The 11,219-nt window shown below is 50.1% G+C and overlaps 1 protein-coding gene across 1 annotated transcript in view; it reads right to left on the bottom strand.

Moving 5' to 3' along the window:
- Positions 1-10,707, bottom strand: part of VASH2 (vasohibin 2) — a 37,837-nt gene extending 27,130 nt beyond the window's left edge. The window contains exons 1-3 of the mRNA XM_069852817.1: positions 10,386-10,707; positions 5,073-5,161; positions 2,790-2,846 (exon numbers count right to left, since the gene is read on the bottom strand). Coding sequence (XP_069708918.1) covers positions 2,790-2,846; positions 5,073-5,161; positions 10,386-10,637 — 398 coding nt within the window. The 5' untranslated portion in view covers positions 10,638-10,707. The remainder of the gene's footprint in view (positions 1-2,789; positions 2,847-5,072; positions 5,162-10,385) is intronic.
- Between the last annotated feature and the right edge of the window lie 512 nt (positions 10,708-11,219).

Here is an 11,219-nt window from a genome sequence, read left to right on the forward strand (position 1 = left end):
ACAAGATGCCTGTTGTTGCCATGCCAGTGACAAGTGGGGTTCCCCAGGGCTCAGTGCTGGGTCCAGCCCTGTTCAATGTCTTTATCAATGACCTGGATGAAGGCATCGAGTGCACCCTTAGCAAGTTTGCAGACGACACTAAGCTGGGTGGAAGTGTTGATCTGCTGGAGGGTAGGGAGGCTCTGCAAAGGGATCTGAACAGGCTGGACTGCTGGGCTGAGTCCAATGGCATGAGGTTTAACAAGGCCAAATGCCGGGTCCTACACCTGGGGCACAACAACCCTGTGCAGTGCTACAGACTAGGAGAAGTCTGTCTAGAAAGCTGCCTGGAGGAGAGGGACCTGGGGTGTTGGTTGACAGCCGACTGAATATGAGCCAGCAGTGTGCCCAGGTGGCCAAGAAGGCCAATGGCATCTTGGCTTGGATCAGAAACGGCGTGACCAGCAGGTCCAGGGAGGTTATTCTCCCTCTGTACTCAGCACTGGTGAGACCGCTGCTCGAATCCTGTGTTCAGTTCTGGGCGCCTCACCACAAGAAGGATGTTGAGGCTTTGGAGCGAGTCCAGAGAAGAGCAACAAAGCTGGTGAGGGGGCTGGAGAACAGGCCTTATGAGGAGTGGCTGAGAGAGCTGGGGGTGTTTAGCCTGGAGAAGAGGAGGCTGAGGGGAGACCTCATTGCTCTCTACAACTACCTGAAAGGAGGTTGTAGAGAGGAGTGTGCTGGCCTCTTCTCCCAAGTGACAGGGGACAGGACAAGAGGGAACGGCCTCAAGCTCCGCCAGGGGAGGTTTAGGCTGGACATTAGGAAAAAATTTTCCACAGAAAGGGTCATTGGGCACTGGAACAGGCTGCCCAGGGAGGTGGTTGAGTCACCTTCCCTCGAGGTGTTTAAGGCATAGGTGGACGAGGTGCTAAGGGGCATGGTTTAGTGTTTGATAGGAATGGTTGGACTCGATGATCCGGTGGGTCTCTTCCAACCTCGTTATTCTATGATTCTATGATTCTATGCTAGAAGCATGTTTCTTACAAAGCAAAACACACCTCCCAGGAAAAAACTTCAGCTGTGGGTGATTCTTGAGCTCACATGAAAACGAGCCTGGAAGCAAGAGAAGATACCCTTAGCTAGTACAAACAGCCACACACCCCAGATGAAGGAAAGGAAAGCCTTGAGGGACACTTCAACATTACAGGCAATCAATACATTACTCCCCTTCTCAAATTTGGAAAAATCAAGAAAGGGCAAGCGCTTGAGTGCCACCACAGTACAACAGGATCTGGGCAGCTAAGTGTGCTCCTAACAATTCCCCTACTCCTAGGACTCTGGTCCATCAGTTAAAAGAGCAAATCAACACAAGTCTTGGGATTTAACACTGTGCAAGCCCAACGTACACTAGGTGTGGGCAACTGTGCCTGGAAAGCTGGCAGCAGCTGTCCCAAGGGGCTGGACTATTTGCACAGGCAACCTCCTTAACTCTGCAGAAGTCCTGCCACCACATACTAAATTACAGAAGTCCTAACAGCGACAGGACAAGGAAAAAAGTCTGACATGAGTCCCCAAGCAAACACTAAGGCATGTAAATAGAGGAAATGGCTTAGGATTCTTAGGGACACTTAGGAGATGATCCAAGCCATGGGCGCATCTCTAGCTGTTAGCACTATGTCAGTTCCCTTCCAGGAAAGAGTACCATCTTCGTAAACCAGGCTTTCATCCAGCCCAGAAGGATGCCAACCTTTCAAGTGATGAGTGCTCCACACAACTCATTTTCACACTCCGCCTCCTTCGAAAAAAGTAATAGGGCAAATTGAAAAATGAGTTACCAGCATGAAAATTGCTTTAAGCTTCCATAAACCCATCTATCTTTCAAGGCACAAGACTTCTTCTAAACTAGTTCCATTGGTGCTGTGAACATTACACAGAAAAAGGAAGTGGGAAAGACTGCTGTAAGCAACATGAAAACCTGAAGCACAGAGCTGGAATGGTAACTGGAATTTACAGTGACAGACCATTAGATTAATGACATACAGCTGGGGAGAGCTAGAGACAGGCCAGTCTACAGGACTAATTATATTCTGCTTTTCTAAATTTCATCCTAAAATAAAAGAATAACATTGTCAACGTTACTTTCCACCTTAACCTGTTAAGTGGCAACGGGTCCTGTTAAAGAGCTGTCTTAAGTATGAGGCAGCTCTTACATGCAAGGGATCCTAAGTCTCTGTTACAAGGCTTCCTGCACAAAGTTATTGCCAATCAGCAGAAAAGTCCGCCACTTGGAAGGAATGGCAAGATAAGTGGCAATGGGAGTAGCGAGGCCATGACTTAAGCAGTTCATTGTGATCCTCCAGGGAAAAGGACTGCACCCACGATGACCTCAAAATTCCTGCAGTGTCTTCACAGTTGACCTCCTCCTACCACCAGGTAAGGGCACTACTGCACAACCAGAATATCAGGACTTACATATTTTCCAAAAAAGCAGCCCAGCTCTCCCAGCCCAACACTAACAAGTGAGAACTGAGAGTTTTCCCAACCTTGTGCATTCAGCTTTGGCCTGCAGCCACGTGGCTGCTGAGCAAAACCAGCCCTTCCACTCATTGGCTCTTGATAGGTCCTTTTGCCACTTGGCAACAAGTTGGGACTCTCCTTGCAAAGGCAGCAACATACACAGCTTTGGCCCTGCCAGAGGAGCTATGGCACAGAGGAGACAGCCCTCCAGTGCCATGGTGCTACAGTGTTTGAATGCCCAAGATGATCAGATGGGACAAGCGCACTAGACCATTTTAGGAGACACTTACCCACTTAGAGGTCTGCTTTTTCTAATCTCGAAGAATTGTGTTCCCGTGTGATTGTATCTGAATTTTGCCTGTTAAAGGAAAGTAACTTGAACAACCAGACAATAAAATAAGGGTGAATTCAAAGGGTGAATTTCTCTTCTGATTTCCTTTTGAAACATGAAATGAGCAGTAAAAGCCATGGATTCTCAGCAGAGATTAACACTCAAATTTAGCATTTGAGGGTTATGAATTCAACTTTCCTCTAGGTCCCACTATGAGGTTACAAGTTTGAAAAAAAGTCTCCCATCTGGGCAAGAGAAAACTCTTATAGTCTAACCAAACCATTCAACATCATTCATGGTTTGAAAGAACTTATTCCCTTTGTGAGTTTGACCTGTGAACCAAAAGCACAGCACACGCACCCATTTACATCTAGGAAATATAAATAACCCTTTAAAAATGCAATGCATTTGCAATGGAAACAAACAGTTAAGTGCAACTCAAGAATATTAGTTAACACTGCGAACATCAGAGAAAAGTTCATCACAAAAGAAGCCATCTGACGGTCACCCATCAACCAAGACTCAGCACCAGCTGTCTAGAGGCGCAAGCTACCATGCAGCAGCAGCATCGCCAAAAGTAGCCTCTTGCCTGCTGCTTTAACATAGTTGTTCAAGCAGTAATGCAGTAAATCAGATCAGGAAAGTGATATGTCCAGTTAAAACAACAAACCAATAACAACAAAAATTACAAAAAAAATAAATCACACTATCCACTTACTTTTGCTAGATTATTTTTCCAGTTGAGACCGTTCTGCAGCCTAGTTCCCAAAACGACCACAAGAATATTCACACCAGCAAAACAGTGGTATTGATACCAGGGCAGAAACGGGTGACCCCATGGAGGCGAAGGGTACCTTGTGAGGTATACATAGCACTGCTGCTGGCTGTATAACCATGGTCTAAATAAAAACTCCAGCTCACACCAGGATGCTCTGAACTGACTTCAATTAAAGATCAGAGTTCTCTGGAAACAAGGCTTTGCTTCCCTCCTGCCTTCAAAACCTAATTCATGAGGCCCTTTCAGAGTGCTCTGAACAAAGCATATAGCCTTTTAACCAACAAAGGAAGCCCAGGCCCTGTTCCTCAGCTCACACTGAAGCTTTTCTGAACAGAGATCCAAACCCCATGCCTAAGTCCCGCTCCTCCTACATAGCGGAGTACAGAATTTCAAGACTGCTAAGGCAAAAAAAAAAAAAAAAAAAGAATATAACTTTTGGAGCTCTTTGTGACATGGTCTTCTGTCTGGCACATAACTCCACCGAGCAGTGAGCCTCTCAACTTGTCCAAGTGTCCGATACGTGGAAGAGAAATGTGCCACCCCCCACTCCAAGCAGGCTGGCCCCAGCCTCCCTCCCCACAGCAGCTGCTGCAACTTCAGCCCCCGCTGCTGCCTTGATCCCAACCACTGGTCCCCTGCAGGCTAAATGCGCTTGCTATTTTTGGATGCTATTCCAGCTGCCGCCCATATCCTTTCTTAATCCTTACCAGGACTTTACATTCCTTCCTCATCCCCACTACTTGCGCGCGCACACACACACACGCCAAAAGGGAGAATTCAGAAAAAAGGAAAACAGAGAGAACAGCATCTGGGCCAGCAACCATCTCCTCTGACATTATCTTTCAGCAACAGAAACAGCCAGGTATTAGGCATGGGGCAGCAACAGGAAGGTTGGATAGATGCGCACATCTCTGATGAGCCTCCTGAGCAAGGTGGGGCATCTGCAAGGGGGAATTCCTTCGCTCAGCTCCTGTGGCACAGGCAAACCTACCTACCTCAGAGTCAGGGCAGTTGCTTGTGCCCACCACTCCAATGACAAGCACCTCCTGCAAGCTGAGCACATAGGCAGTCCTCAGGGAGCCCACAGGGGCTGCCAGGGCAGAGAGAGAAAGGGTTTGCCACAACACCGGTTCCCCCTTAATCACTTACACCATATTATTTCTGCAGGCATCACAATCCAGTCATAATATCCTCATAAATCAACTGCAAAATAAGCACTTCTACTCCCACCAACGTCACTTCAGTTAAATTCTTCAGTATCATTTAAAGTTAATCACATCTCCCAGAGGATTGCTGTGACAAGCTCAGTGCTGCAGGTGCTATCACAAATCCTTAGAAGTGTCCTTTCAACCCTGAGTAATCCCAAGCCCTTGAAACCAGCTAGTGCTTTGGTAAAGCCCCTGTTAATTCATTCCAGGCACAAGACAGCCTTCTCTCTGGAGACCATACGTTGGAGAAGGATACTGCAGCATCTTCATGTAGGTCTGTATTGCCTGGAGCCATTCTGGGACTGACATAGAGAGCTTGTAGTTTGGCACCGGTGGCACTGAAGGCTGGACACAAAAAAAAAGATAAAGAGGTTAGACAGTTACAGCTCCCTGCAGAGGAGATAAGTGATTTACTTGGGCAACGGCATGTCCTTAGTGCAACACAATGTGGCAGCACAGATGGCTCGAATCTCACGTGAACTCAAGCACTGGGCAAAGTCATCCCACTGACAATGGCAGATGCCTGTGCACTGGAACCAGCCCCATCCCTGCCGGTATGGAGAGACCAGAGCAGGCCACGCCATGGCAGGATGTTCATCCCAGCCACTGCCATCCTCCAAACACCACCCTATGTGGGCAGGCAGTCCATGCCAAAGGCAAACACTTCCCATTTTTCCCTTCTAGCACACAGCAGTTTGAATGAGCCAAGTCCCAGCACTGGCTCTGCTGTCATACCTTCCATGAGAAGTCATTTTTGGGTTCCTCTACCATGCGAGAAAGATAAAAGGAGACGGGGATCTCAGGCTGCATAATTCCCCACCTGCCATGCGACAGCGGCACACTAGCTGGGCAGGGAGCACATGGTACCTAGAAGACCACCTGGGACCCAGATACCTAATGATATTAAGACACTTAAAGATATAGATTGGCACCATAATGGGATTCTTCCAAAATCCCATAAGACATCTGCTTGTGCCTAAGAACTTTAAGAAGCCGGGCCCTCAATCTATATTTAATCCCCAAAGCTACACAGCTCCTGAGCCTGTAACCATACAGGAAAGGGGCAGGGTCTTGTCCCAAGTTCCCTTATTTTAGCGGCAAGACTGCAAAAGACAGGGTCAGCAGACAGTAAAGCGGGCAGAATGTCTAAAAGAAGTTAGTACAACTCTCACAAACAGTGAACAGGTTATTTAGATATTAATGCAGACTCAAATTCAGGAACCAGCAAGTTGGGCAGCTGTGACACAAGGCACAAAGGGAAGTGCGCGGTGTCTGCAGGCTCAAGATATTGTTACAATAGTTTGAGGACCATAAAGTGAGATATTGCTGTCCTAAATACACTTCAGGTCAGGGATTACAGATAAGAAAAGCAAGTTCAGGCAGTAGAAGGCTGTCTCTGCAACACATACTTTCCTCTCCGGCTTCTACTCCCATTAAAACGCAGGGATTGTGTGTCTTCTTTCAGACAGCGAGCACCAAGTCCCAAGCTGACTAAAACACATTTACTACACGCAGCTAGTTACTACAGTCAAATAGTAAATAGGGGAAAAAAAAAGACAAAATAGAGACTCCTACGTTACCAGCACAGAAACCTATTTTAAGCAGCAAAGAAACAGATGGCCAGGCCTTCAGCATGCTGCCACTGTTCCCAGCACCACACAGAAGACAGCCATGCACACAGGTTTTTTCTCTCTGAACACGTAGGAGTTACGAATGAGGTTCATTAACGCCTCTTAATCACAATTTCCACACCTATCCTTTTCATTAGAGGCGATTTTTCAGTTTCACAAGTTCCTTCCGCCCCCAACTCCTTTGGTCTGAATGAATTATTCACCCATCCTTCTTGACAATGAGGAAGCCCGGTACTCAACACACCAGACAGGGCTTGATTTTCAGGAGTAACAAGCAGCTGAAAGAGGAAATCAAGGCAAATCCTTCTAGGAGTAGTCATTCCTGCTCTGATATAAATGCTCCTTTGCTTCAAATACAAAAAAACCTCCAGGTGCTCACATCGCACATACATGTGCCAAGGCAGTCGGAGTCCCAGCCAACAAGAGGCTGCAGAATTGCTGGGGAGATAGTATTCATGTCCCTGCCCTCATCCAGCTGTGGGACAGGACCGCACCCTATAGAGATCCCACCAGTGCAGAAGGATGCAGCCCTTGCTGTAACCCACAGCTGCCACCCTCGCCATGAGGGTCAGGTTTGGACCTTCAGGCAAGGTGCTTCCCTGTCTCCAAGGTGGAGGACAATAGTGTCGGCCACCACGGCGCATTCAGGTAAAGAGAACCAGGGCTTTCCCAATGGCTGACAAATATCCCATCACCTGTCTATTAAAGACACACTACATTAAAGACGTTATCGTGCCACCAGCCAGCAAAGGAGCCATCCACCGCTCCCACTTCCTCCAAACAAAACCCATTTTTCCTCCTCAGATTCTTGCCCCGGCTGCAAGCACTGATCCTGGGCACCCAGCCAGCACAAAGCAGAAGCCAGGGCTGCACCACACCACAAGGGGAGGAAAGCACAGCGTTGTTGCAGTTGAGGCTGCAGCCCTTCAGCTACCAGTGCATATCCCAGTGCAGCAGCCAGGAGTCCGCAAGGCTTTGCGGTGGGATGCCAGAGCTGCCGAGAAGAAACGCAGACACAGCATTACAGACCATGAATTTATAAAGTGAGTGAAATTCAGAGACCAGGCAGATGAAAAGGCCTTGATTGAGTATCAACATTTCCAAGCACAAGCAGCTCCAGACACAGCAGAGCCTCTGCAGTGCAAGACCTTGTGGCAGAGCTGTAGATTGTCATCATGTGGCTGTAAACTCTGCAGGCCTAGTTCTCTGCAGACATCCTTTGAGAAACTCATCTTGCACAACTCCACTGTGCCTCATCTAATGAGAAATTCTGCTAGCTCACCCTGCAAGTACCCTGTTACTCAGTGTGGGTGAAGCTGGCAGACTAGAGCCCTCAAAGCCAGTCAGAGGTTTAATTCCTTAAGATCTGCAAGTATCTCCAAGACCACAGGCCATTTAAAAAAATGCACAGCCCTTCCAAACCAGGAGCCCATACCTTTCCCATAGCTCAAGCCAAAAGTCAGAGGTGAGGGGTGCAACCAAGGGACCCCTCTGGTTCCAAAACTGCCCCCCTTGCAGACAAGCTGGCTTTTTGTGAGGACTCTTCCTCCCAGCAGCCCTGCAGCTTGTGTTTATTTCAGTAAGGACAACCTCACCAATACAGTAAGAAGCTACTTACTGTCCTGTGTGTATGATTGCTGAGGCTAATACCAAGACGATTAGAGCAATCAAGTGGAGCTTCTTGGGAAGGGGATGAAAACTCTCTCCCATCACTAGGGATTAAGCACAGATCAGATGCAAAAATGGAGTAGTTGCACACACTGCTCATTCAACCTCTACCAACTCAAGTGGATTACAAGCTATATTCTCACAGACACAAGTTGCTTTCGTCACTCCAGACCAGCACTACCTGGTCTTTTGCAGGGTTCCACATACTCAGCAGCACAAGCTACTTACAAAAGCTGTACCACTACTCCAGGAACAACTCTCCATTCACATTCCTACGTTGACCCAGAAATTACCATCACAGCTTCAGCAACCCACCACCACTTTGTGGCAAACACACCGGCTCGTACTCTTTTTTGTCCACCTAAGCTGTGTTGGCCATAGTAAGGACGAGGTGGCCCTCAAACTACCCTCTGACCCCAGAGGTCCCAGGCTTAGCCAGCAAGAGCTAATTGGTCACAGGAGACGCCAAGACCTTCTGCCTTTGAAGAACCCCTCACTGTGACGAGGTGTTTGCTATTGGACAGCACTGGAGGAACACAATGCAACTCTTCTACAGCACCCTCCGCCGATCAGCAACTAGTAACTAACAGCAAATTATTTTTCTAAGCAGATTTCAAAACACTTTTTCCTCCTACCCAGCTTCAGCACACACCTCACAGACTCAGCCTCGTGCTTCAACACCAAGGAAGAAGCCACGGGTAACACTCACCAGAGTACTCTGGCAAACAGCATGCCAGCACATTGGAGCCACTAGCAGGTCTCTCAGGCTACTGAAATGAGAAATTCTGCCCTCTCCTTGCCCCTTCATTTGTAGCTCAAGCACTTGTGCAAGAATGGAATGAACCACATCAGGAAACTGCAAACAAACCCAGCAAAACCAGATTATTCTTTACCTGAATCTCCTTCCCCATCCAAACAAAGGCTGGTGCCAGCATGAAGGAATCAAGGGAACACAGACAACATAGATCGCCCCTTTTTCACTCACAGTGAACTAAATATCACAAAAGAGAGAAAAAAGGTCCTTTCAGTTTGCATCTTACTTGACAAGCACCTGTGCAAGATGGCCCTACTCAATATACTTCCAACTTCTCCATGCACAGAATTTTTCCTTTCTACCCTACATGAAGAACAAGCACACATATCACTGACAAACAGGACTGGGACAACGCCAGCCCACCCAGCGTACAGAGGGGTACAAATCTACACTGAGTTCAGCGGTCAGGTCCAATTAATGCTGCTTGGTGGGAGGAGCTAATGAAGCTCCAAGCCTGCTAAAGCTGACCACGTTAAAGAGATGTGATCAGTAACGCAGCACAGACGTGAGAAGCCTTGGAACATCAGCAGACAACATTTTATTTGCTGGCTGGAGGAAAAAGAAAAGAGTTGGGTCAGGCAAAGCTATTTGCAGCCTGTACTGAGGAACATACAAGACAAAAGCGTTTGGAATCTTTCCATGTACTGGAAACGAAATGTCTGGGTTTTAAATCCCTTATTACACTTCAGGAGTAAGGCTGTGTTTCAGGAACTGCCCACGTTCCAAAGAGCTAAGTAAAGTGTGCACAAAGCGCTTCATTCAGCTCCTGAAGATTTCTTTTCATGATCGTTTTCCTCTTTTTCCTCCCCAGGATAAAAAAAAAAAAAAAAAAGAAGCAATTTTCTTCCTACTTGTTTCTGAAGACACCAAGTCCAGTTCCTGAGCATCCCTCCCGCCCCCGTACCCCATTTCCAAACAGCAGACGCTCCAGCTCTCCCCTAGCAGCCGCGGGGCCCGACAGCATCTTCGGGGACGCCGGGCGCACCTTTCCGGGATGCCGAGAGCACCTTTCATAGAATCATAGAATCACCAGGTTGGAAGAGACCCATCGGATCATCGAGTCCAACCATTCGTATCAAACACTAAACCATTCCCCTTAGCACCTCGTCCACCCGTGCCTTAAACACCTCCAGGGAAGGTGACTCAACCACCTCCCTGGGCAGCCTGTTCCAGTGCCCAATGACCCTTTCTGTGAAGAATTTTTTCCTAATGTCCAGCCTAAACCTCTCCTGGCGGAGCTTGAGGCCATTCCCTCTCGTCCTGTCCCCTGTCACTTTCGGGGACGCCGAGCGCACCTTTCGGGGATGCAGCGCGACGCCCTCCTGCCCATCCCTCGGCGCCCTCCGTCCCCGCGACGCCCAGAAACGCCGTCGGCCGCAGGCTGAGGCGGGTTGGGCTCCGCGGGAGCCTCCGTGTTCCCACCGGGGCGGGGGAGCCCGGGGGGCGCCGGCCTTACCCGCGGAAGGCGGGCGGCGCTCCGGATGGCCGCGGCCACGGCGCCGCCGTCGGGATGCACCCGCTCCACGTGGCCCCACATCCGCTCCCACGTCTGCCCGTCCATCGGGAAGCCGCTCTTGTTCACCAAGAAGAGCGACCCGCCGTCCCTCTGGTCCTCCTCCTCCGAGCCGCCGCCGCTGCCTCCTCCTCCTCCTCCCGCCGCCCGCGGCTGGGCGCTGCGCGACCGCCCCCCCGCCTTGCCGCCCGTCATCGCCCCGCGCCCATGGGACGCCGCGGGCTCGCCGCCGCTCGGGAGACACCGCGTGTGTGCGTGTCGGATGCGGGCGGGGAGCGGGGCCCGGCCCCTCGGCAGTGGCGGGCACCCGCCCGCCCGGCCCCGGGGGCGCGCCCCGCTCCGGCCCCGCGTTACCGCGCTCCCGCCCCCGCCGCGCGCCCATTGGCCGCCGCAACAAAGAGGGGCGGGGCCCGCCGGGAGAGGGGCGGGGGGCGCGCCCCCTGCCGGCCACGCGGGGAGCGGCGGCCGCGTGTCCTGCCGGGCCGGGACAGGGAGTCGTGGGGTCACCGAGTCCAACCATTCCTATCGAGCACTAACCCATATCCCTGAGCACCTCGTCTGCCCGTCTTTTAAACACCTCCAGGGATGGTAGCTCAACCACCTCCCTGGGCAGCCTCTGCCAGTGCCCAATGACCCTTTCTGTGAAAAATTCCTTTCTGATGTCCAGCCTGAACCTCCCCTGGCAGAGCTTGAGGCCATTCCCTCTCATCCTGTCCCCTGACACTTGGGAGAAGAGGCCAGCACCCTCCTCTCTACAATCTCCTTTCAGGTAGTTAT

This window comes from Phaenicophaeus curvirostris, chromosome 2 (assembly GCF_032191515.1).
Source record: "Phaenicophaeus curvirostris isolate KB17595 chromosome 2, BPBGC_Pcur_1.0, whole genome shotgun sequence".
Lineage (NCBI taxonomy): Eukaryota > Metazoa > Chordata > Aves > Cuculiformes > Cuculidae > Phaenicophaeus > Phaenicophaeus curvirostris.